The following is a 27515-nucleotide window of genomic DNA, read 5'->3' on the forward strand; positions in this document are numbered from 1 at the left end:
CAAAGGTTTGCAAATACCCACATTATTATTTCATACCTCAGCCAAACTATTTCCTGCTAGATCTACCTGTTCAAAAGATGAAAAAAATTCCAAAAAAGTGCCAGTGTCGTGGCAGCATTCAGAGCGCTAGCAGAGTTCCTTGGAGCTCTCACTACTACAAATTCTTGCTGCAAAGGCATCATCAGCTGCCAGAAACTATCACAGTCCAAAGGCTCACGAGGAGGAAAAGGACTTCATGTGCTGACTCTGTACCAGGTTCTCACTTCATTTCCATTTCACTTCCATAGTCCTTAAATCCTGGCATAGTTTTAACACAAGTGTCCTGGGAAGCTTTCCCATTGCAAATAGAGCTAACATTAGCAAAACTGGTTTTGCTGGTATAGTTTTAACAGCTCTTGGAAAGACTAAATTTTCTATGCTATCAGGGGAGAAAGGGGAGAAGGACAAAGCTCAAAAATAAACCAGATCAATTATTTATAAAGAAACAATGAACTGTTCTCTATTTGTAAGTAAGTTTCGTACGTATGATGGTCTTTTAAAAAAGTGAAAAAATTACTGTAGATCTTCCGTCAGTGTTATACAAGAGCTGCAATTCATGCAACTCAGCCACAGCCACTCACCCTCACCCCAACACCATGATCAGCTTGGCAGCATATGTAAAACAGCATTGGCTTCAACGTGCAAAGTGGTATCTGCACTAGGCAGCACTACGTAGGACTATACTACAGATAAAAGTATTTTCAGTATCTGTTAAAGGAGGCCTTAACTGGTTGTAGAAGCAGGACTGCAGTAATAAATCTGATCTCTCTCCTGAAGCACAAGTTGGAAGTTGTACCCTCCTGTCAGCAAGTTCACTGTATGATGTATTGTGGAGCTTTGGCTGCAAAGAAGCTGCAGCCTGCAGTGAACGAGCTGTTCAAAGTAGCTGTGAAATTGTCGATTTAATTAAGCCAAGTTTAGTTAACATTCGTCTTTCAAAAACTGTGAAGAAGCACGCTCTGGAAGTGCCCAGCTATGCACTGTAGGAAAGTGCTATGTACTTTTCTGAACCGAGAAATTAAGAGCTCACATGATTAGAAATAGTGCCGTTTTACAAAGTGTTTAAAGAAAGCCCCTTGGCTGTCCCAGCATGTCGAGGGGGCATCACAATTTTTTCTGGCTTTAGAGTTAAGAAGTATAAACACTTGAGAAGAGTCAGTGATGGTTTCTTAAGATAGCCTGACCTCTAGAAAGACATGTATGACTTGGAGAGAAGGATGGAGAGCTTCCTGAGGAAACCTTCCTGTGAAGGTCCAAGCTCTTGGCATGCAGTACTGAGTTCTGCAGATGAATGCATTGACATGACAGCCATGATCTGAGAGGTTTTTCCTACTCAGATGAAGGCAGACAACTTCAGAGAGCATCAGAAAGACCAAGCTGCTCTATACTCCCTAAATGTATTTCTATCCTTGTTGTTCATGGCTTTGAATAAAGCACTTCAACACGTAACACTGTCTTTCCTGTACCTTAACCAGGTTAGCACATGTTAAAGGCCCTGTCCAAGCTAGATTAAAACATAAGATGTTAGGGTATATCAGGTCAGGGGTTTGTATTCTATGTAAATTAACTGCAAGCTAATTGGCAAAAATCCTGTACATACGTGTTCCTCTGGACAGTCTGCTCATGTCTGTTCTAGGACAAAAATATCTGTAGTAACCAAACTAAGTTATAGCAATCAACTAATCTGGGTTTAAAAGCTTGTGTTTAAGCAAACCATTACCACTGGCCTTAGTTCATTCCTCAGTACAGAGGTCGAGGTTTCCCAAACCTAACTCAGACTCTTAAGGATATGAAGATCTCTTGCAGCACCCAGCAACAGCAGAGGTGTAGCGCTGTTAGCCATATTCGCTTCACCCTGGCAATCCTCTGACATGCTTTTCCCTCTACATGAAATATTTTGTTGGTTTACATTAAAAATCATTAAACTACTTTAGAATGGGCTATGGAGACTCCTTCTTTAGGAGAATCTCTTAGAAATTCTACTTGCTGGCTTGGGACCTCCTGATGTTGGGGAAGATGATGAAAAAAATGCCAAGCCCTTCACCCACACCCAGCTCTCTGCAAAATGGGGGGGGGGGGGGGGGGGGTATGGTGTTTAAAAAAAAGAGAAAAAACCACCAATGGGGTACTTTAGTGTTCCTTGTAACTCTTACAAAGTGGCATGAAGCTAATAGTAGTCAAGCAGTTAAAGATTCCCAGGTAGTATTTCACACGTGTATTTACTGTAACTGAGTGTGTTGTTACAGGAGTAAGGGGAAACTAGATCCTAAAGGTGTCAAAGTGACTGACCACAGCCAGGGAAGCGCTGCTGTGCTTTCAGATATGCTCAACAGAAAGCACTTCTGTGGTACCTATATCCTGAAACAGAATAGCACGGGCCCAGCAAATCCTAACAAGTGGATGCAACTGGGTACTTCTCTGATCAGTCAGCTGGAATGCCAGTCAGCTGGGGAAAAAAATGTAAGGGGCCATTGACCAAAAGTATCAGGTTTCCTGAGGGGGGATGATAGTTCTTCTTTGCAGGTCACCCATGGAGAAAGGGCAAGAGGCCACATGGCCTCATTGCTAAACACACACTTTAGGAAACAACTGACTGAGGAAGACAGTGTCCTTGCTCCAACTGATGATGGAAAAATTTAGAAGGTTTCTCATCCCTTTAGGACAAATCACTCTTCCATAACTAGGTAACTAGACAACTGACTTCTGCAGCCTACCAGCAAGACCATTCCCCATAGTGACCTCAGAGTCAAGCACTGGCCCCCACCACTTTTACTCTACACTGGCCTCTGGTCTTGACCTCATGATTAAGTTTAGAAGGCAATGACAGAGCAATGCAACATATCAGGGAGGCACCTCCTAACCCACATAACCCCTGTCCATAGAATGAAGTGTTGAACAACACAGCTACCTCTTAACACCCACAGCCTGCACTTCCTAGCACAGCTCAAAGGCACACAGCAGTAAACGGACAAAAATACTTCCATCCCCTGAACCTGCACCAGGTGTATTTCACTTCCTCAGTCCTTAAAATTCTCCAGTTTGCTTAGACTTTGTATACCAACAAACCAACATTACCTCACAAAGCAAAATTTACCCCATGAACAGCGTCCCACAACCTTAGCAGGGCTAAGAGAGTTGATATTGCCCAAAGAGCACAAGAGAGCCTTGTAAGAAGAGCTCTTCGCAATCAGAACAGCCAAGACGAAGTTAGGAGAAAACTTCAGAGCTATGTAACCTCCAAAAAGAAATCCTTTTTAGTTTAATTGGCAAAATAAAAGATGGTAATTTCAGCTCACACTGTGACTGGGGGCTAAGTCTGGGGATCAGACAAGCCGTTAGACTTCCCATACCTCCCACCAACCACTGGCAGGGCTTGCTCCCTCTGCCCGACTCCCACTCTAATTTTGAGGCTTTGCGCTGATACAAAAAAACCCAAACATCTTCCAAATGTTGTAACGTATACCAGTCACAAGAGAATTGCATTTTTCACTAAAATATCATAAGCTGATACATCAATATTTAGCTCTAGGAACCAACAGTAAAGAATGCCCACCAAAATTCCATTTTTTAAGGTTTGCTACCAAGACAGCAGGCTGACACTGCTGCCTGTCCTTGCCCTTCTCACCAAAGCCAGAGATGAGAGGGATAGATCAGCTTCCTCACTGAGCAGTGTAATGAGTTTTTATTATTATATTAACAAGGATCATAAAAGCTACATCTCTCTCATCTCTAAAAAGCTGCTTCTTGCTAGTCACTACACTGCCAGAGGCAGAGCACTGTGAAAAGGCTATGGAAGCTGCTTTTTGGAGAAAACTTCATTCCCAACAAGCTACTGCTCTAACACATCCATTATAAAGAGCTGTAACCTGCAATAATATTTCAGAAAACATAAACTCTTCCTAAAAAGTAAGCAGCTGCCTTAAAGTAAAAGATTCCACACGTTGACAAAGGTAAAATGTTAGATTATTCACGGAGGGGAAAAGTATCGTTGTGAGGCTTAGAGGCTGTGACTGGCAGCACTACCACTGAATTTGACCTGACTGCTCTCATGACAATCTCAGCTCCATGGCATTAAATAACAAGGAACAAGACCCATCGGTTCCAGAACGGAGAATATATGATAACATAACTAATTGGCAGTATAAGCAGAACAGTCCTTTCAGCTGAAATTCTGCAGAAAGCAGATCACTTCCGCAGCAAAAGGCAAAAAGAAAACAAATACTAAGTAAATTAAAAATTACAGCAGAATCAATGGAAGCATGAAGCAGTGTCTGAGTTCACTGGACTTTCTCTTCCTCTCAGTGCAGTTGTTAACAAAACCAAAGCTGTTTGGGTTTGCAAAATGCTCTTTGCCTGCCTTTGAAACATTTCATTCTTCTAAAATACCAACGTCACCCTCAGCTTTTTTTCATCTGCAGGATACTCTGCATTATGTATGAAAAAAAGCACTAGCCTCTCTGGTCATGAAGTCCTCTTCAAACGCAAACCCATATTTGGTTACAATTCATCCCCCTTGTGTACTTTTAAACACTTTCATCAGTTGTTCTTGGTCCCTGCAACAGTATTTGCAGAAACAAATACATAAATGGTCCACTTTGATGGTGTCTCAGTGCTAAGTATGTGCTAACACTGCTTTGGAAATTAATCCTCCATTCAAAAATCCCACTCAAGAGTACAACATTTTTTATTGCATTTGTCAACTTAGCAACCGAGTTTTAAGGAGATAAAACTGAAATATAGTCATCAGATTATATGCCAAAATTGTGAAAAATGAGAAGTAAATCGCTATGTCCAGACTAAAGCCAAAGAGGAACATGAAAAACTCTTCTCATTTTTGTACCTTTAAATAGATTCCTTGCATCTTTCTCCAAAGCACATTGCTGACTGCTGTCAGAAATAGAGCACTGCATTACATGGACACAGTTAGATCCAAGAGCAGCTCTTAACATTCCTGGGTATGTGATGGCCCTGCTCCTGCATGACACATAATGAAGATCAAGCGTGCAAGTAGAAACACACAGCAAGTTGGCCGAAGAGCCACACACTAACCAGTGGCAGTCTGGTTCTTCTGATTTCAGTTCAGTATCTCTAGCCTTGGCCACACGACTCATCATTACTGACAGACTGATCATCTGCAACCGCAAAGTGCCAGGGAACATAACACATCCAAACACACTTCAGATGCAAGTGGAGAACTACACAGGTACAAGTACCTAGAAAAAAGCCCTTTTGAAAGCCTGGAAATTCAAAGTTTTAACTTGGACAGTCAGTCTCAAGAACGGCAACAGACTCATAGATTTCATTTACGACCTGAAGCCACAGCAATTTATATTCTTTATGCAGCTACTGCTTGAGAACAGCCCCCATTGCTATATGAAGCTGAGAGAAAAAAAATTACTCTCATCATTAGACAGTAAATAATATCAGTTATTGGTAGTTTTTTGCACTAGTTATGCAATAAGCTATCATAAAACACAGGACCCAACCACAAGGGCTGGTACCCTAGTTACACTTCAGAGAAGCCAGGTAAGTTTTGCTTACAGACCAGAGATCAAACTCTGGCTGTTCTGCAAATCATAAGAACTTTGCCACTGGTTTCAATACAGCCAGGAACCTACCCACTGGAGCTATACTGGTATCTTTCTGGAATGACAGAATGTAACTTAGCCCTTAATACAAATACTATTGCCACTGTTCTTATTTTCAAATCACCAATCCAACTGGGAGCTATTTTCTACTACAGTGAGAGGTAAACACAACAGTCCAAGTTCTGCCTCAGGTACACACCTTGAACCCACAGATTTTAATGGGGTTGAAGGACTGTCATTTTAGTCAGAATCTGGCCCATCCATAAATCTCTTCGGTATTTGAGAATAATTCTTTGCTTTGTTTTGAAAAACAAAATGTTGATTCATCTTTGAAAAATCTTGCCAGCAATCCCAGTGCCATCCACACTTCAGTGTCTGACAGAGCTCTGGATTCCAGTACTTGCAGACTTACATCCTGATATTCGGCCTACGCTGAGATATTTATCACTGAGTTACAGCTCATAGAAAAGTGCAATTTCACCAGGCAGTTAAACTGCAGTAGTAGGTGTGGTTGTCCTCAACTGTTTGAGGAATTTCTCACCGAACTTTTATGGAAAAAAAAAAACCCAAACATTAAAAATTGAAAGAAACAGCAGACACTATTCCAGAAGGAAGAAATACACATCTGCAAACTCAGTTGTCATGGCTGAAGGCTGATCTTGACCTATCTACTTATTACACGGATACATTTGTGTTAAAAACTTGGAATTAAAACCACTGTTATAAAGCAGAGTTCTATACTTCAGTGTCAGAAGAGACACAATCCTGATAATTCAGTATGGACAAGGAACATCACCTATCCGACAATGCAAAATTGTAGATACTCTTAAATACAGGAAAATGGTATTCAATGAGGTTCTTTTGTTGTGCTGTAATTAAAACATTAGCATAGCTTTTTCAAACAAGATCCTTATAAAGAACATTTGCTTTCCTGATCGGTTAATGAGGTCATTTTTCTGATTAAATTTTATTAGAGATAACAGAATCTCAAACTGAAAGACAGAAAGTGATGGTAAATGTGTAACTTTAAAAATACATTGTCTTTTAGTGGCAAGTAAGATGGGGCCTCAAAGTTTCCACCGCATCCCAGTAGGGAGCTAAAGGTCATTGCTAACTCAAAGTTAAAAACAATGGGAAGTAGAGGATGTCATTCTTTCATATTTGCCCAGTGATTCCATGTTTTCTTTTATGGATTTACTTAGGAAACTGGGAAATCTAAAAAACAACGAAAAGAATTCAAGGTTACCAGTTTTCCCTTAACAGTATCAGAAATCTGTTCATGGTGCTATGTAAAATGTTTGATTTATTAAAGGAAAATAGCTCTTACTTGAAAAAGTTTGATCTTTTCATGCTTATAAAATGTTTGAAGTTTCCTGTCCAACTTTCAAATTAATGTGCAAAACAATTCTGCTTTTACAAAAAGAGTGAATTTCATTTCCAGTAAAGAACTAGATACAACTTAATTTTTTTAAAATACTATTTAACAAACAGATTTTTTTTTATCCTGATCAATAAAAAAAAAGTTTCTTGAAATAGTATCTGTTTAGTTCATTCAGGAATGAAAGACATCTGGCTAACAAGGAGCTTCTCTTTACACCAACAAAAATATGTAGTCGTAATTTCTAGGGATCTAGTGCTCAAAAATGGTAATAAAGTAGCAAAACCAAAAGCAGTATTTCCTCCTTCTCCAAGCAAAGATGGGAATCCTAATTTGAGTCCCTCACATCAGAATCAGTCTTTTTCATTAGAAACAGTATTTTATTCCCAAAATTGTTTTTAAGTCTTGAATATTCTTTTTTTTATTCCAAGTTCTTCTGCTTTGCAAGGACATTACTACACACATACGCAGACCACCTTTACACAGTTAAAACACTACCAAAAACCACCTCAAATTACCTTATCAACCACATTCAAAAGAGATAACTTAATTCATGTCAACACCTTTCCACATCAAAAGTAGGTTCTAGCCCTTGTTCTTTCTGCTGAAACAAAGCCATACGTGTGGGAGCTGGTTTACAGAATGCTAAGCTTTTAATGTTATGTACAGTGACACACTTAGAAGGAAGAGGAGAAAAGGCCCTGGGAGTTTGATTTGAGGCCAACAGTTCAACCCGTAGTAAAAGGGGATGGTCTGGAAGAACGGACAAATGACAGACTCCACTATTTAATTTCACAGCATGTGTACCAACATCATTTATCACATTTTGGCCTTAACAGGGATTTTAAGAAAGAACCTAAAAAGGGGCTGGGTGCTGAAATCTTTTTGAAAAGCCAAGGGCTTTAACAACATCACTTCCTTGCTGCCTTTGAAAACTTAAAAACCTGGCTCTGGGCAATAAAACTGTTTAGTATGTCATGCATGTTAAAGCTATGCAATTTCCTAAAAAAATCATCCTGCGCCAATTTAAATTATGGTTAAATGAAGATACCTAATTATTTTACCCAATGGATAAATATCAACACACAGGACGTCGCAGAGCCAAGCAAATTCCTAGTCAATCTCTACTGGATGAAGGGGTCTGAAATACAAAACACTGTAATTCACACAGAAAACTGCACTTTGGACATGAAATCACACTCTGTGCAATCTCAGAAACACTGCTAACAATGTTTTAATTCCATCCATGGCTGGTAAAGCAGTTTACAATGTGGGCACATTAGATCCATACACGCCACCAAAACAGAACACAATGCTAAATTGTTCTCCTACGTGTGCAGGTGCTTCTGCGGTCCCCAGACAAAATGACAACTTACATAAAGCTTGTATTGAAACCATTTCACCTTGGGGCCCATCTGCCCGTTACCATATTTGCTTTAGGTTTCTTTCGCTTTTCACTAAGAGCTAATAAGAGGTTTAGCTGTCCATATCTCTAAATATTTACTTCCTCTTTGAGGACCCCTTAGAAAGTCAGTTGGCATTCCAACTGCTCAAAAAGTGGAATATTTTCAGTGTATTGTAACTACTGCTCAAGAAACCCAATTCTGGAGTCCCTCCTCAAGGCGACAGCCAAGAGAGGTGAACAAAAGTTCACCTCTAATAACTGAAGTAAAACAGCAATTTATCATGTTGGTAGTGTCAGCTGTTGGATAGAACAAATTCAATAGATGTTAAAAATAATTCTCATTCAAATACCTCTTGTTTTCTTGACATGGACATTTACTTGAACTTGAGGAACAGATATTAAAGCACGGAACAAGGGAAGCAAAACAGTTTCCAAACATTATTGTTTCTAAGTTTCAAATGAACTATGAGCAACTTTCTTAATGAGACATTCTTCATATTCACATAGATTGTAAGCATCTTCTAATCTAAAATTCATTGAACGTGAAGTAACTGCGAGTGAGTGTAACCATTTCCTATCTTTAATTCACATTTAGACTTAGCATTTTGGATGTAAAATCTTAATTGCTGGCACCTTACATAGCAAGGCAATGCTGGTACCTTGCACTGGAATTTCACATCACATGTAATATTGGGAATGGTAGAAAGGGAGGGAGAACTAATAGGTCTATCACCTCCCATTCTTCTGCCTGGCTTATAAGTACGTTCTACAATTAGAAAACTTCTCACTGTGGATGTACTTACACTTCAATCTGAGCCAAACAATTAAGAATACAAAGGGTAAAACACAGTAAGATAAATACCCAGAAGTGTAGAAAGGCTTGTTTTTAATACTTCCTCTATTGACACACTCAGGTGGCAGAAAAGGAAAAGCTTAGAAATAAACTACCTAAAATGGCCAGGCAAGAGACACAAAGTAAGCTCAGAGCAGGGGCAGCAAAGAACAATGCAAAGGGCAGGGAGAAGTCAATGTTTCATGTCTAACACATGAATTTACAGCTGAAAGGAGTTTTGGTGAAGTTTTCACCAACAGTTAAGTACTCCAAAAATTCAGGGTCTAAGCTTGCTCATCTCAGTCAAGGAATTGCCCTCAGATGCAGTGAGACATTTTGCGTGAGTTAGTTTGCATGACCAGGAGAGGTACCAATAATAATGCTTTAAAAATTGAGAAAACAGCTTATGCTACCTTAGTAGTGTAGCGATCTATATGTTGTGAGTGATTTACAGTTTGTTTTTTCCCAGTTTACATTACAAACAACAGGAAATTAAAAGGTAAAGATAAAAAATAGACTTAAATATGAAGCCCATTCACATGTCACTTCAGCAATTTGCTTCATACCATTTAAAAATTAGACTCCCATCCCCTGGAGAAAAAGGTTCATGCCTTGCAACAACAGGGGGAAAAAAAAAACAGCCTGAAAGTCTGGAGCCATCAAGATTGAGAAAAGCTCGTGTATCTCAGCGTGGGAAGGATCCTCCCAGTGGGAGCAAGGATCTCTGTAAGGGAGGGATGACGTCAGTGGAAGTGGGAGGGAAATGGTGATGGGAGGTTTGTCGGGAAAATGATTGAGGAGAGTTTCAGTGGGAACTGGGAGGAATCAAGAGAGGGTGGATGGCCTCAGTGGAAGCATGGACAGTCCGTGTGGGAGTTTCAAAGGGAGGGAGAGCTTGGGTGTTCCAAGGGGAAGGAATGACCAGACAGACAGGAAAAGAGCAGGCAGCTTAACGGACCAAATAACGTGCTGTTAAATGCTGAAATGAGATCCACTTCAGCACTGCAGGTACAAGTTTAAGATACAGCCTCCTATATGCAGAATTATGCAACCATTGGTTTGCAGGGACTGTAAAATTCTCTGGCAATTTCACAGGGTTTGACCAAAGAAAACTTACTGGCCTTAGGGCCACGGATTTAAACTGGCTGTCCCATATCAGCTGATAAATCAAAAGGCCGTTTCACATTTAGCCCTGCTGGCTTATGACTACCTTTAATTTAAAATAAAGGAAGCTCAGATTTACTCTCTGATACACTTGCACCCAAACACGCATATTTCTGTGTTAAATATCCATGACAGGGAGAGTTACACAAGAGGAAGGAAATCTCACATACGTAAAAGAATGACAGGGCAAAATAAACGCGCAACGCATGTGCTACGGTGTACATTGGTGCACTATAGACAGCGACACACGCACATGATGTTGGGACAGCATATGTTTATGAATACCCAAGTAAACTTTAAATAAATGTCCATGAAATCTTTATACCATTCCAGCATTTACTCCACTTACGCTACAGATTTAACAGAGGTATTATCCTAAACCTGTTTAAGCAGGTTTCTAGAAAGACAAGTACCTTTACCACAAATTTAACAGCACAAATATCTGAAGAAGAAAATCCTAACTAATATATATGAAAAAGACAGACTATTACGACTCTGAGTCCACTTTCTTGAGGTTTTTAGAGCTTAAAAAACCAACAGGAAAACTCTCCTTTGCAGCAGTACTGGGTAGGTGCCATTTGATATTCTTAATGTAGCACTGGATAATCAAGCCTCAGCCACTGTCACTGCATCTAAATCTTGCCTGTCTTTCACTGGGAAAAGTACAGAGTTTAAGCTGTGGGTCAATACACTGAAAATTAAGGGAAAGGTTTTCATGGCTGGTTCGCTTTTTAGATACAGAACTTATTCCAAGTTGCTCATAAATTTTCAAATGCAAGCCATGTATGTACTAATTAAGGAGGGAGATACAGGTGCCATGACCAAATATAATTTATTAAAAGGGCTCTTCCATTTCTCAATATACTATCACCATACTCCTATATACCAGAAATAGGTATTGTCGCATTTATCTCTGCACACAGACACTTTTAGGACTGCTCTTCAAATTTGCTATGGATAAACTTAGGTTTTTCCATATTAGGAAAGAACAGGTAACTTTTTTAGCTACAGTTTGTAAATTGATGCAAATCACAACATACAGTATGTTGACACCACATATCCAGAAAATGATCCTCTGCTATTTGACCAGAAGAAAGATATAATAAGACATAATCATAAAGCCTAAATAAGTCTGGGGGCTAAGTATCAATGTCTATAATGCCATTTTACAGTTACCATGGGTTATTTCTTTTTATGACACTGACTTGAAAAACATGCATTATAGCTAACAACCGAGTCAATAAAAATTATTGCACTATTACACATATTTTAATAAATTTAATGCCAATGCCAGCTGAAGTGAAAAATACGAGATTTACACACGGGCCAAGTTTTGTTCTTAGCTCTCACACGGGACTTTCTAGACTTTAATCTGTGCATATACAACAAAAGAATGAATTTCAATTAAATTTATTAATTTCAAATAATAAATTAAGTTCAATTAAAGTGCCCTGAAACAAAGTGAAAATGCCAATCAGGCAGGTTACTGGCTATTCACAAAAATTCTGATGACACCACCACTGGCCAAAGCACAAAAGGTTTGAGGCATCTTCTGTTCGTGTGAGGGTATCCCAGGGGCCATAAAGGGTGTACTGTGCACTCTGAAGAACAGCAACAGTTCTTAGTAGCACCCTAATTCTTACAGATGTTCCTCAAATCAAAAATCCTTTTAACTTCAAAACAGCACAATGCCCTGCCCAATGCTCCTTATGGCTTCAAGGATTTCAGGCTCCGGTCCCTTATCTTCAATGTTCTCACACTTTGTTTCTTTCCAAACAACTTCACTGCACTGTGAAAACTGCTCTCCAGTGATAGTGCAGCCCTCTCTCCAGCACAATCTCCAAGACAATGCAGTTATCTAGCACACTAAGAACTGAAAATCTGATCTTACTAGACACACTAATGATAGAAGCAGAGAATGAAATACCATAGTGCTTTACAGCTTTAAAGAGTATTATAGGATTCTGCACATGAAAATCATGCAGATGTGATGTGTCCAACAGCTTTTGTACTCAGCTGATCACAAACAGAATTTCATTCTCATTTCTCAAAACCCATCGTTTCACAGCAATGTGCTTAGAGTGATGACAAGGGCAGAAAATATGACTGAGTGATAAAAATCAGAATGACTGCCAATGAGATTACAGTATACATATGAACCAACATCAACAGTATAGCATCTGGCTGAATTATCCAGACCTAGTAACAAGAATTTTTACAAAGTTCTTGAAATTGAACAACAAAATTTATCAAAACTAAGACTGCTTCCCAGGCATGCTTCTGGAAACAGGTTTCGGAGTTGGTTTATCCCCATAAGTTTTATCCCCCACACACAAGAAAATTCACAAAATACAAGCTTTAAGAATATTTTCGGGTTGGATTTTGTAATATGCACTTATAACCACAATTAAAAATTCATCTAACAAAACAATTGTCAGGATTCTGATGACAACGTAAGTTTCCTTACTGTGGTGACTGTGTTAAACATGCCATAAGCCCTCCTATCGTGTGTGAACAGGGCCACAAATTTCAGTTTCCTGTACAGCGTTATTAACACAAAAATTTAGTCTAGTGTAACACCATTCAGCTTCATGTTCTGCCTTAGGTATTGTTAATTCCTCCTTCAACTCACAACTTGAAAAGTGTCTTCTCATTTTCTAGACTTTTTTTAAACTCTTACGAACTGAGATTACTAAATCTGGAGGAAAACAATTGAAGAAAATCACCCACAGTACCGAAGAAAATTATTCCAGGTCAATACTCTGGAAGCTGTCTTAATGAGCACATAAAAATCCTAAGAAAACTGCAAATCATTAAGAGTTTCTGCGAGTCTGCAAAACACTTGACATTTAGCTAGTTCTTGCCTGCATCTCAAGCCTGTATCTTAGATTTACGGCATGTGTATCTCAGTTCTTACCACAGTAACCCAGAGCAGATCAGCCATGTTATATAATATCCCCTGGGCTGCTACAATTTGATTTTTTTTTATATTTGCAATTACTTATTTTTATGAAACAGAGATAGTTCCCCCCCAAAAGCAAAGATACGGAATAATCAAAACCTATAGCATTAGGAACTAAAAGTACAACCCATAAACAAACAGGCCATCAACAAAATGTAAATAGGCAAGCAAGCACTCTGCACCACTAACTCTCTCGCTTAAAAAATAAATAAATCACAAATCACAATTTTTTTCAGCATATGTCTGTCAACTTCATACAGCCTTGTGTTGTCTCTCTACACAAAAGTATGCACGCTAACACACACACAAAAAAAACTCCAAAAAATACCCTATTTGCAGCAACAGACAAGGTCAACAAGTTGTTAACGTAAATCAGTACCCAGAGCAAAACCCACTGTTGCTCTCCTTTTAACTTTCTGAATGGAAGAGGTATGCAAATTGATCAGCCCGGCTAGCAGATCACTTCAGACTGCAATTTGCCTCTGCTTCCAAACACAACAAGCACAAACAGCAACACTGGATGACCTGGCACAAACAAACATGTAGAACAGAGTTAGTGGCAGTGCAGCTCCCATGCACAGCAGAGTCCCACCATGGACGGACAGACGGGCCCTCTGCGTTCAGAAGCAAGACCCGTGCCTCTGCCTCTAACGATTGACAAGGACAAATACACCGCTCTCCTTCCCGGCATTAGAAAAACTCATTTTGTGGGATGAAGAAAGAGGCTTGGGTACATCTATAAAGTCATTTCATGAGACTGATTAGTTTATAAATGAAAGTAATAGCTCAAGCCAGGAAAAGCTCCCGCACAACATATCGCTTCGGCCGGGAGAGTCCTTGGGTTAAACCGCTACAGCAAACTCCTGTTCTGAGAGAAACAGTGCTTATGTTTAGCACCCTTTTTACCTTAACGCTGGATCTGCTGGTCTGGGTCTCTGCCTCCATGCTCTGGCTGTTCTCCCTCTTGTCTTTCTTAGAGGAATTAGTCCTCACCTTATAAGTGGATGTGTTGGAGGATTTAATGAATAATCCTGGGACGGGGTTGCCTTGCTGCTGTTGAGACATGGTTGTGTTGGTCTGGTGAGGGGAATTGCACTCCTCAGACTCTTTGCTACTGTGATAGACCACTCTGCTGTCAGAGATGTGGATGCTTGGAGCACAGCCCATGCTTTGTGGCCACCTGGGGAATACTTCTAAATTGTATATATATATATATGTGTATATATATCTCTCTCCTTCCCGTTGGTATTTTCCCTCTGCTTAATTTTTTTGTTAACAAGTTGAATCTCTTTCCTGTGTCTCCGCTACACTCTGAAGCACTGCCATCTGTCCCTTCTACATCACCAGAAACGTGTCTGTTCTCGTCCTCCAGTAAACGGGTCCTTTTATCTCAATCTCAGCAGTGGGCTGGGGAGCTGGAGGGGAGGGAAGGGGGGAAATCAAGAACTGGTCGACTTCATATTTTCACAGATTATTAATTTTCCTAAGCCATCTGAGAAATCTTGGTAGGGATTTCTTTCCTTCTGGGGAAAAGGAAAAAAAAAAAAAAAAAAAAAAAAGAGGAAAAAAAAAGCCGAAGCAAAAATAACAAAACCCCCCCAAGCCCCAAACCACACGCACACACAGCCCAGCGCCTTCTCGGGTAGGCGCTCAGAGCGGCCGGGGGCACTGCACCATCTCCTCCCTCCTAGTCCGGAGCACGGCGCATTTTCCACCTGGGTTTGCACAGCGTTACCGATTAACCCGGGTACGGGCCGGGGCCGGGGGGGCCGCTCCCCACCTCGTCTTCCGCGCTCCCCGCCGAGCAGCGATTACTCCTCGCGGTCCCGCTCGGCGCTGCGCGGTGCCGGGGGTGTGCTTTGGGGTGTGCTTTGGGGGCTGAGTTGGGGGGGTCCGAAATAAATAAATTTAAAAAAAAAAAAAAAAAAAAAACAACGAAAATTGCCCCGCCGCCCGGACAGCCGGCTGCGCCCCTCAGGCCGCGCTGGGCATGTCCCGCGCCGCCTCCGTCGCGGGCGGCCGCCGCGGGGGTGACATTCAGGTTCCCGTCGTCGGAAGGAGGAGCCCCCCGTCAGGCGGCGGCGGGGCTGTCTGGCCGCCGCAGCGGCATCCCGCCCGGCGGGGCGCGGGCTCCCGGCTCGGCGCCGCGGGACTGGAGCGGGCCGGGCCGTGGGGAGCCCCCCTCAGCGGCCGGGCCGAGCGCCGGGGGCGGCCCTCGGAAAACCGGGGCACGGCCCGGAGGGCTTCGCAGAGCCGCTGGAGGAGCCGGCTCCGCTGGCGGAGGCATCAAAGGGCCTCCATGTTGGGGGCGATCTTTTGGTCAGAGAAACGATGCGAGACGGCGAGTTAAAAAAAAAAAAAAGAAAAAAAAATTTAAAAAGAGGAAAAATTTAAAAGGGCGAGAAGTAGAAGGAAAACGATCCTAGCGTCCCATCCCGGCGGAAAGGGTTGCAGCGGCGAGAGCTCTCGTTCCCAGGGCCGTGGTGCCTGCGTCCCTTGCAGCAGGGGAAGCGCCTCTCTCCTCGCAGCCGCCTTCCCTCGCTCCGCGCTCACCTTGTTATTATTGATGTTCCCCGGCAGCGGCGGCGGCGGCCCCTCCGCCGCCCCGCCCCGCCCCGCGGCCGCCCCTCCCCCCGCCACCGCTGCCCGGGCGCTTGACAGTGCCGCAGCCAATAAAAGCACCCGCCGGCGCTGACCTCCGGCCTGTGCTGGCGTCAATGCAAATCAGCCGCCGAGGGCCAATGGCGCGCCGCGGCTCCGCCCGAGCGAGCGAACTTTAAACCGCGGCTCCGCGTGCGCTCGCCGCCGCTGTTGGCGTCACCTGCCGTGAGGGGGCCGGGCGCTCCTCCCGGGCCGGCCTCGGCTCCTCGGCCCCTCGGCCCGTTCTGGCCCCGGCTCCTCTCGCCCCCTCGCCCCGTTCTGGCCGCCGGCAGCCCGCCAGGGCGGAGGTGAGGCGTTTCAGCTGCGGCACACGGAGCCAGAGGCGTTTGTATATGGCAACGGCGCCTGTGTAGCAGTACGAGTCCAACCCTTTCGGGTCCAATTAGCCTCTTTCTCTTGATTTAAAAACAAAACAAAACCAAAAAAAAACAACGAAAGAAAATGCAAAAAGCCAAAACCAAAATCCACCTGTAGGATTTTTAACCCAGCATCATCTGTCGGGACCAGAAGCTCGGCTGCCCCACAGATCTTCAGTGTGAAGGGTAAACCCGGTAAGGACAGAGGATTTTGTTCTTCAGGAACCAGAAAACAGCCAGAGCCTGGACTTTGTGGTTGTTGTTTGCCATCATCTGCCTTTCCAACCCTGGCCATGCCAATTTCTTTGAAAATATTTGTGAAAGCAAAGACTGTGAAAAAGGAGGATGGTGCTCTACGGGAAGAGCCAGACCCTAGGGCTTGGAAAATGAACTGCAGCAGACTTTTTCTGCAATATGTATGTAAAATAAACTTTTTCTGTTCCTGTATCACGGGGAAGTAACCATACTTCCATGTCCATACTTCCATGTGATATAGATGTGTTGCAGGACTAGGTGGCTGTACATACTTCAACAGAGAAAGAGTATTTAAAGCCCTTTAAAACGCCATGCCCAGTGCAAGACAGGTTACTGCCATAGACAATGTGTGTTTCAGAAGTACCAGCTCAAGCACAGCTCAGGTTCAACCACAGACATACGACACCTTACTCTACCACAGACCACACACAACTCCATGGGCACCAAAGAGCCCTGCTCCTGTTCCACATGTGCCTTTCACTTTCCTCACTCTGTCATTTGTAGCTCGGCCAACCCTTACTCTCAATGACTAGCAGAGGTGGTTCTCCAAGGTACTGCGTGTTGTCACTGGCTGAGGAACAGCACAGAGGCGACAGCAGTTTACGGAAGGCCATATCAAACATTAGATTTAGGAGCATGGACAAACCCAAATATCAGAGACGTGACTTTTGTCAACAAGCTCCAGTATCTGAGGAGGGAAAATAATGTATCACAGTAGGAAATTATTTAAATTACTCCAAATTTAGCTCATGAATGCTTTTGTGCTCCCCTGTCAGAATGACACTGTTTCAGAAGCCAGTTCAGCGTGAGCACTTCTGCACGTTCAGAACAATCAGCCTTTGAACAGTACCTTAACTACATGACAAATGCCATCAGGTCCTAATTAAAAGCAAAATATGCAGATAAGTGATGATTATGGCAGCAAGAATGGCAAAAAAGCAGCTCTTCATTCGCATATATAATAGCATCACCTGATGGAGATGAAAGCACCTTATAATGTTAGGAGATGCAAAGCCAAAAGTCAGTGCTTTTGAGAAATGTGGTTTTTCAGGATAACCACAGTACTTGCACTGTCAAAATGCTTTTATTTACTTCTCGTAATTGCTAGCGTCGAAGGCTGAAAAATCAAACCTTTCCTTCCCCGACCTCTCTGCTACTGTGCAGTTTCAAGTATAAGCAATAGTCACATAAACTTTATCCACCCAAATAACTTAGCTGATCTATACAGCCTGTTAGAAACAGAAAAAGACACTGGCTTCCTGTGTGCTCCCGTCACTTTGCATACCCACTTGAGCGCTTAACAATAAATGAAGGGAAAGGCTTAATGTACCTCCTTTAAACAGTGGGCACGGTTTGGAGAGGGATCTCATCCTCATTTTTTCTTTTATGCTAAACATTATTTACTAGATCCCATTAATAAGAACAAACTTAAGTGCAGCTAGAAAGAGGCTGTGTAAGAAAAGAATGCTGCAATTCCTACTTGTGCCATTAACCACAACTGTGGGCTCTCCTTCAGCCTTAATGTCAGCAAAACCGCTGACTGCACTTGATTTCTGGTGGCACAGGAGGAGTCAGAGACAGCGAAACTTCATTTTCAGAGCTCCGCATTCAGCTTGCAGTGCTGACACCTACAGTTAAGCTTTCTGCTTTGTAAAATGAATGGGTTTGATTTGCAGCTACACAAAGATGAAATGTGCGTTTCATGGTGTCATTTCAAAAAATATCAATATTAAAAACATCCCTGCTTTCCATTTTGGAGGCAAACAAATTCTCGTTTAACCAATACCTCAGTTTATCCAAATGAGAGACAACAAATACTGGGCGGGGAGAAATGCTTCGTTCAACATTATATAGTAATAGCATGACAAAACGACGAAGTGTACATGCAGATATGACATGCAGGACCTCGTTACCCTTTTTCAAAAGTTTTTCCACACTAACCCTAGGCAGATTACTTCTGATTATTTCAATCTACAGCCTAACTTCAAACAAAACCAAAAAAGTTTCTATTTGCCAGATTTTCAGATGAGAATTCACACTGGCTTGAATGGGAGGATGAGGTGAGCATAAAATGCCTGAATAATCCCTTAGTAGTTTAATAAAAGCCACTGGGAAATCACTAGAGTCATTGCTACACTGATGAAAATCCAACTAAAGACAAAAATTTCTATTTGAACAAGACACTGGCACAAGCATCAGCTTGTTTCTCTTCAATTTGAAAACATTGGTGCTGATTTTTTTTGCCAAGAGAAGAATACAGTTGGAAGTATAGATTTACCCACAGCCTAGAATCAAAGAGAAGGGGTGAAAACATCAAAATCATTGCCAATGGCAGTAATTTGTTACGACACTATATGAGCTCGGTGGATAAAGGGGCTTGTTCAAGCTTATTTGCTGAAGTGCAGCTCAGGAAATGGTGGACCCTATTATTAAAAAAAATGAAATAGTACAAAAGAGCAGAGGAAGAATAGGAGTGTAGACACTGGCAGATCAGGGCTGTGGGGGAAGTGCAAGGTCAGTACAGAGTCAGTAAGTGAGAGGTCAGAAAAGAACTAGCTCAAGGAGACAGCTGGGGAATGAGAAACGTTATTTATGGAGAATAAGGTTGAATTTCATTCAGGACTGCAGAATAAGAAAGAAGGCTAGGAAAGAGCTTGGAATGATTCTTATCAGCCTGTAGACAATTGGGTGCTGTGGAAGATCAAAGTATTTCAAGAACAAATATGTAAGCTTAAAATTTTAAAAGGATTGAAAATTACAGTATTCAGCCACTTCCCCATCCATCTCATAGACAAATTACATCGGATTCTGCATTTTTTGACAAAAGACTGAACAACACACTGACTCCCAGTGTCCCCCACTGCTCCCCATGTCTGCTATCTCCCCCCAAATTTCCGTAAGCAAAAGCACTTCCCCTTGATGTATCAGCAGTATGCATCCATTTCACACAGCCCTTGACCATTTTACGTTCCACGTTATAACAGTTTGTGCATGAGCACTGGGACAATTCACCCCTGTCCAGTTACACAAAAATACAGGTGAAGGCCCGGACAAAAAGTTTGGTGCCAAAATCCAATTCTAATAATATTTCTGTGCCCAAGACGCTGACAGGCAGAATTATGCAGAAGAAGTGACGGACTAACACCTGCATGAACAACAAGTACCAGTGTGCTTTGAAAAAATGTTTGTTCAGTGACGGCAGAGCAAGCATTCCTGCAGTCCTGTGAGCACAAGGCAGCAATCTTGATAGGAGATTACTCTATGTGGTTTCAATTGCTTCTCCCCCCAAGTCAGCTGTATGTTCCAACTGTGTCTTTTGGCCTTCTGAAAAGTTAGGCAATCCTGCTGGTCTCTAGGCCAGCAAAGGAGGTGGAGGGGAGGAAGAGGTGGAACTGTGGAAAATGTGCCAGCACACAAACAGCTGAATGGACTCTATGCTGCTAACTACTGACACATGCAAGTTGTGACAGAGCTTGTCTCTCCAGCCCCCAGATATTCTAGAAGAGAAAACAGGGACCGTACTCTGCTTTAGCCACAAGTTATTATCAGCATTACACCCCACGAGCAGGCCAGGGTACATCTGCTTGTTTGTGTATACATGGCAGGTATCCTGAAACTCGGCACGAGACAAGCGTAAAATTTGTCCTGAGATAGATCATCCTTAGCTCCTGGAATGTACAGAAGTACAATGGGTTTGTTTTCTGCATCGTTTTCCTGGTGTCCTGAAAAACCCCAAAGCAATCGACAGAAGCGCTGCTTTGAAGGCCTGGCCGTCTGTCTGGCTTGCTGTTGTTGCACAATTGCAATTGCAGAACACAGACAATTGTCTGTACCACTTGGAAATCAGGGCCTTCAAGATAGTCTAAGTCAGCAACTTTTTCAACCCTAGCACCAAAGACATTCAAGTCTAAAGCTCAGGTACTTCATGTGCGTACAAGCTTCATCATGGTAACTGGTGTCAAAATGGCTTTTGCAGCTGTAGTTTACACATCACAGTCACTGCTGCTCAGTGATCAGCAAGATAGACACACTATCTCTGGGAGAAAAAATGTACCCCTCTTCTCCACTGTACCTCCTTTCCACTTCGATTACCCTCTTTGTTGTCCCACAATGTGGAATTCTCTTTTCTAGCCCCATCCTGTTCTAAAGATTTGTCTCCCTTTCTCATATTTCTTAGTCTCTCCTGCTTCATCCTACATTTTCCTCAGATCCTTTTGTTTCCACCTCTAAGTGTCCCTTTTGTCATCTGCTTTCTCTTGCTTCCCCTCATCCCTCAAAATCCTTCACCCAGCCCCAAACCAATTCTCGCCTCTATGGTCTCCCAAAAGGTCAGTCAGCCCCCTTAAATCTCCCACAAAAGCCCTTCATTTTTTCTGGTTTCACAACTGTCCATCTGTCCAACACATCTCAAGTATCCCCCAGCAATATACCTTCTCTGCTTTGTTTTTTGTAGGGTCTCCCCAAATCACCCAAGAGCAGCACCTGCTTGCATAGCAGATGCAGGGCAAAGGTGACTAGATCTTTCTGCCACACAACTTTAATGACTGGGCACGGGCCTTCTGATGCTGCTGGCTTACAGCAGGCTTAGCTGAAGCCTGACTTCAGTGGAGCAAGGCACATCTAGGGAAAAAGGGGTAAAAGCACGGTCTTCCTGAATCTCCTCTGCCTCAAAGGAAGCTGACACTGGATCTGGGGGCAGCTGAGATTGACACCCACAGCACTGCTGATCTCTCTAGGCACTGTGGGTATAGATCCTTGGAGGGATCTGGGGCCAGAGCAGATTAGAGCCATTACCACTATCTTAAAGTCTCACAGGTTTTCCTCTCCTTCCTTGTCCTCTCTTCACAAGTGTCTGAGTCCTCACCATCTAGAGGAGACCACCTAAACTTTGTCTTTCCAAATCCCTGAGCCTGGGAGCCCTACAGAGCCCAGAGAATGCAGCACCCACAGGATGCAGGAGGCTGCCCTGTAACACCCAGCTGGTCCAGCAGTGCCAACCCCAGAGCTCAGCCGGAAGGAGGAGTGTTCTGTCAGCTGCTGCTGCCAAAGCAGCCTCCAACAGCTCTCACTGCCTGACCTCACCTCGAGTCAGCCAAAAATTTGTGGGGAAGGGAGGAACAAAGCACTGTCATCCCCACCCACTCCCCTATAATTATCCTGTGCTTCTCAACCAGTATTATCTATCCAGATACACAGTGCCATGCAGCCAGCTGTGACCATAGAGAATTAGCTGTTCCCCTCTTAGAGAATTTTCCCTTCTCTCTTCCTAAGTATTTTAAGCTAACTTAAATTCATTTAGTATGCAACCCTTTCAGTTTGTGATTTACTAAACCAAGGATGAGAACTAGTCGTTCTGTTAGAAAACTGATCCTACTTAGGTGAAGTGGTATACCCAATTCTTATGCCCTACAGGCCTTGCTGCCTGTTGTCCCTCTGCTTCCCAAGGGTGTTGTATCCCCCGTCTTGGCAAGCCAGCCTCTGGCCCAGCCCAAGACTGACCTTAGCCTCAGGAGCCTTCAGACTCATAAATTGGTCCCTGATGCCATAACTGCTATATCACATTGTGGCCTGCCTGGATCCAGTAAGAGAAAGCAAAAGAAAGTAAGTAAAAGAAAAAAGCAACCTGGCTCCTCCATCAGGAGGTCAGTTTTCATTGATCATCAAAGCTGGAAGGATGAGCTTTCAGTCTTTGTCAGCCTACCCCAGCAGCTAAGAGATCCGTTCAGGCTAATGAGGGAAGACTTACTTAAGACAGGCTTTCAAAACCACAGACTTTCTCTCCCTGACTCTCTCCCCATCTCCCCTCCCCCAGGTCGCCTCCTGCTCAGCAGTCACTTTCTTACTTGCCCCGGGTTAACCAGCACTGCTAGTGGCCAGCAGCCTTCCTTCCTGGGCCAGCATCCTTAACCCTTCCCAGACACGGACATAGTAAGAGTAGCAAAGAGAACACCAAAATACAGAGCTAGAAACTCATCCCTGCAGTATGGCAGAAGCAGGAGCCGAAACACTCTCTAAAATTACCCTTTAAGACAGGCTGTACACCTGAAAAACAGATGGCTTTCATGGTTGCTGAATTTATTATTTAAGGAACAGATCCATCATCCGTGGTCGTACTGAGACGTAATTTATTATACATTCACAATAGCAAAAAATTTCATGCACTGGCTGTGAGATTTATGTTCCTAGATCACTCAAACATCTGAAAAATTCATCCTACAAACATGTCTGAATATAAGACAGGGAACTGGACCTCATCTGAATATTTAACAACTATTAGCCATATTCTCAAGTACATTTCCTTTCCTTGGGCCAAACCAATACCTTTAAATACACTCAGTCATATCCAGCTATGGACAATCCTTCCCTGGTCTTTCTGTGGAGCATGGCAGTATCTTTACATATGCAAGAAGCTAAGCCCTTAAGTAATCAAGACAAGAATATCCTAGCTTCAGACATATAACCCACAGGCAGTTGTGCAATTTATTACTCTCTCCCCTTTTTCCAGGAACTCTTCACGTGCAGTTCTTACAGAATCACAGAACGGCAGGGGTCGGAAGGGACCTCTGGAGATCATCTAGTCCAATTCCACTGCTGAAGCAGCTCCACCTACAGCAGGTGCACAGGAACGCGTCCAGGTGGGCTTTGAATACCTCCAGAGAAGGAGACTCCACAACCTCCCTGGGCAGCCTGTTCCTGTGCTGTGTCACCCTTAATATAAAGAAGTTTTTCCTCATGTTGAGGTGGAACTTCCTGTGCCCCAGTTTGTGCCCGTTGCCCCTTGTCCTGTCACTGGGCACCACTGAAAAGAGCCTGGCCCCATCCTCTTGACACCAGCCCTTGAGATCTTTGTAAGCATTGATGAGGTCTCTTCTCAGTCTTCTCTTGATCACACTGCAATCAGGCTCTGTGAGTAACGTTTCATTCACGATTCACGCTATTTTTCCAACTGTATTCTTGTTTCTGTAAGCTCCCATCAGGGAAGTTGCATTCCCTGCCACTTGCCTGCATGCAGCTCTGCGTGCAGACAGCTGTAAGGAGGAATGTACAAGAATCTGACCTCTGTGGTGCCATGGCACAGCGCTCGTAGATCATGAGTCTTGTGAACTCCATTTTACAGCTGTCTGCACATGCAGCTGAGCAGTGGGAAGAGCAACACCACAAGAACTGCAAGAGGAGATGACAACTTGCGGGAGAGACAAGGAGAAACCACACTGAGGGCAGGTGGAGAAGCCAGATCACGCAAGTTTTCTGGGGATAGATATTTTAACGAGAGAGAGAGTCTCAGGATGTGGCAGGGAGATAAATCTTCTGAGTTTTAGAAAAGGGGAAGGCAGCCCTTGCAGGCTTACTCACCACAGCTCTAACGAACATAAATCTTACCCATATGGGCACCATGCTTCCCAACACGCTCATCAGGGCTGGCTGTAGCGCAGCTATCACGGACGGATCTGTCATATTAAGCAGAACAGCACTTGGCAGTTTCTGTGAGTTATGGGTACAGCCAGCACAGCTGGGTGCTGCAGGGGTTGACAGGCTCTGTAACACAGTCACAATAGCAAGCGCTATAAAAAAAATTTTCACCAAAATGGTTTGGGAACAGAGCTGAAAAATAGTTTTAAAACATGTCCTTTAAACTCCTGAGAGACTTCCAAAGCGATGGGGCAGGGGGTGGTCTGACGAACTGGGGGAGGCTGATCTTATGGTTTACATCCACCTTGGCAACACCTCCTGAGTCTGCACTTACTGTGCCCATGTTGGCGAGTTCTTCATGCTCTGTCCAGAGGCTTTTTAATCTCCTCTCACTTGATATAAGTTGTGGTGCCATCTCTTTGTCTGCCTGGTGCACCTCCAGGGCGCAGTTCTTCCTACCCCTTTGCAGAAATGAGACCTCACACTTCAGTGGCCACACATAACCAAGAGCAATGCCACTCCTTCCGTTATCTCTCACACGCCCAAAGTGCTAAGCACACCTTTTCCCACAGCCCTAATCTGGTTTACACTTCTGGGTTTAGGGAGTTTCAGAGGAAACCAGTGCACACATCAGCTTTACAAATAATTAAAATAACCAAGCCAGAACAATCACTCTTAAATTCACTGCCACAACAAGTATACCAAATGAGACAAAACAATTAAAGATGTGCTCATCTCCTTGCACTCTCAGGAGTTCGTTAGGCAAGCATCAAGAGTTATTTAAGTATCAGGATCATCCCATGCACATGACATCTCTTCAGACGCCCATGCAGATCACTTCCCTCTTGCTCAGCCAGTAAAAACGCCTAAAAATCACATCTTCCTTTTGACAGTCTTGGGCACCAAAAGAAATAACCCTTTTTTCAACAAAAGGTCTGAGTCCCGAGGACTTAAAAATCTGACCTAAATCTTTTTAAAAGGAAACTCAGTTAGTAACTGTCCATTTCACAGATTCACACGGGAAAAGCCATGTGGCCTTTTGAGAGAGAGGGGTAAAGTGAGAAGGAAAAAGAAAGTACGTCTACTACATAAGATGCTTACTAAAACGCTTGAAATGACCTTCCTACAAAAGCTTTCTCCAAACACAGCCATGGTTGTTTTCAGCAGGAACAGCAAATCCCAGCAAAATCAGTTTTCCACCAAGGAGAAACACAGGTATTCAAGAAAAATACTACAAGAGATAAGTCTAAATTCGGCTTAGTCTCAGCAGGTTGAGAGTGCACACAGACTTGTGCTGCACAAAAGGCAGGCAGCAATTGCAGCTGTTTGGTACACGGCGCCTCAGCTGTTGCTGAGGCTCATTTATGGTTAGCATGGGGTTTTATTCCCCACTTACTGCACCCAGAGTTTGCCATCTTTCTTGCTCACTTTTCTCTCAGTGCCCTGACTAGCCCACACATCACAGGTGGGTTAACCTTGATGAGCCTCCACCCCAGCTCGCTCTCCCCCATTCAGGAGGGATTTCTAGGAAGTTCTGGGAGAGGGACGTTGGGAAACATTTGCTTTCTCTTGCAGGTTTCCCCCAAAACCAGTAGCAGATTAGCCTGAACTCATACCCGCCACTGAGTAAGCAAGGCGCCGTGCAGCTCTCTACCAAATGCCCCACGGAGATGGAGAGAGGAGAGACATAACAGGTCTCTTACACCTGCAATTAATTTAGTGTCTAGGCAGGAGCCCAAGCCCAATTTTCCTCTTACCTTGGACCAGCAGCAATGCGAGGATGCAAGACCAGGCCCCATTCCCAAACAATATTTCACTTTTGATTTTTAAATCGCTTGCTCATTTACCAAAAAAACCTGGAGGCATCTCACAGCTGAACTATGCATCCAGCTGTGAGGTATTTCACTGATTATGTAACAGATGATCAAAAAGAAAAATGAATTAAAGAAGAAAAATGCAATATAGCAAATTCCATCCTTCACAGTCTTTCTGTTCAAGTTTTTATTAATATTATAAGCTAAATAATAGGAAAAAGTTAGTATACAAGGGCTATTTGGAACTGCTGTGCTTGCAGAGAGACTGTAGGTGTACGTGTTAAGTATAACACATCAATTTCTTTCATGCAGATGCTGTTTTTGCAAAACAAACCAGAGAAATGCAAACTTTTCCCAACTGGCAGCTCAAGTTGCTGCACATTTAAGAATGGAAAAAAGGCACTAACCTACAGTGATAGTTAGAGATACCCATTACTGAATTACCTGCAACATTAGATATTCAGGTAGAAATCACTGGTTTAGTTAAGATTTTTTGATTGCACGTGCTTTGTAAAACATACTGTTTATTCCTTTGCTGGCTAAATGTGTTGGCTGTTCCTTAAAGTGTGGAAGAGCAAAATGCAGTATCACCAAAAGGTGACTCTCTGGGATAGAAAGGAGCCTGTGAAGCAACCAGCTCTGCCGGGGCACCCTGGGCAGTGTGGGCAGCTACACCAGGAGGAGCTCACAGCTCCGCCTGATAGCAGCACCATAGCATCACCTCACTGCAGCCCTTAATAGCTTGTTGATTCAAGCCTCAGTCACAGGCTTTTAGTGCTGGTCAAACAGAAGGAGACATTTTTTTCACCACAAGATTGTTTTCCAAGAAAAGACAGACTTTTTTGTACCTGCTGATTTCGTATCTCCAATGCAGTGAGGGTGGTACTCAGAACCCCTCTTAAAGGTCTCTTTCGTGGCCACAACATGGCACTTAGGCAAACTGAGGAAATTTAAAATCAGATTTGCTTTTCTTTATTTGGCTATTTATTGTAGTGTTGCATTTTCATTACTACAGAAAACTCCATTGTATCATCCACCTTCGCTTCTGCTCACTGCCCTTAGTTTCAGTTTCTCATACATTAGCACAATGCTCCAACACTCATCTTGACACAGCATTAGCCACATTTTTAAAAGTCTCCTGTTGGTCCTAAAAATTTTGCCTATTAGAGGAAGAGATGGATGTGCTAAATGTCCCAGAACTGTATAGGACGATCTGCTAGGGATACAGGCTTGGAAATTATACTTCAATGCCATTGCAGATGATAATGTAGTTTAGCTATTTCTAAGCAACCAGGCTGCCTTTAGACATTGCTCTTTAGGTGGGTGGACATTACAATCTCACGCACACAGCAGAAGCATTCTTTGAATTCCCCCTCTTATCTGTCAAACACTAATCATTTCTGCTTTATATTAGACTTTTTGTGAATGCCACTAACTTGTATCCAACAGTTGATTATAGCAAGACGCAGTGGGGCTGCATGCTCATGCAACTCCGGTACCAAGCAGAATAGATCACATGCTCTCACCGCGACTCATGAGGATGCCTGAACACACCAAGCCATCCCAAAGCGTGCCAAGTAACTCCTCGCCTTGTGTATCAGAAGTTTTAGGCTATTTATCAAAAATATTTTGGAAGCACTTTCCCACATGT

General features: G+C 43.0%; 1 protein-coding gene across 1 annotated transcript in view; it reads right to left on the reverse strand.

Moving 5' to 3' along the window:
• Nucleotides 1–14535, reverse strand: part of PDE8A (phosphodiesterase 8A) — a 126572-nt gene extending 112037 nt beyond the window's left edge. Inside the window, exon 1 of the mRNA XM_086471793.1 lies at nucleotides 14275–14535. Within this exon, the coding sequence (XP_086327919.1) occupies nucleotides 14275–14535 (261 nt within the window). The remainder of the gene's footprint in view (nucleotides 1–14274) is intronic.
• Nucleotides 14536–27515: the final 12980 nt, after the last annotated feature.

This window comes from Leptosomus discolor, chromosome 11 (assembly GCF_034619465.1).
Source record: "Leptosomus discolor isolate bLepDis1 chromosome 11, bLepDis1.hap2, whole genome shotgun sequence".
In the NCBI taxonomy this organism is placed as follows: domain Eukaryota; kingdom Metazoa; phylum Chordata; class Aves; order Leptosomiformes; family Leptosomidae; genus Leptosomus; species Leptosomus discolor.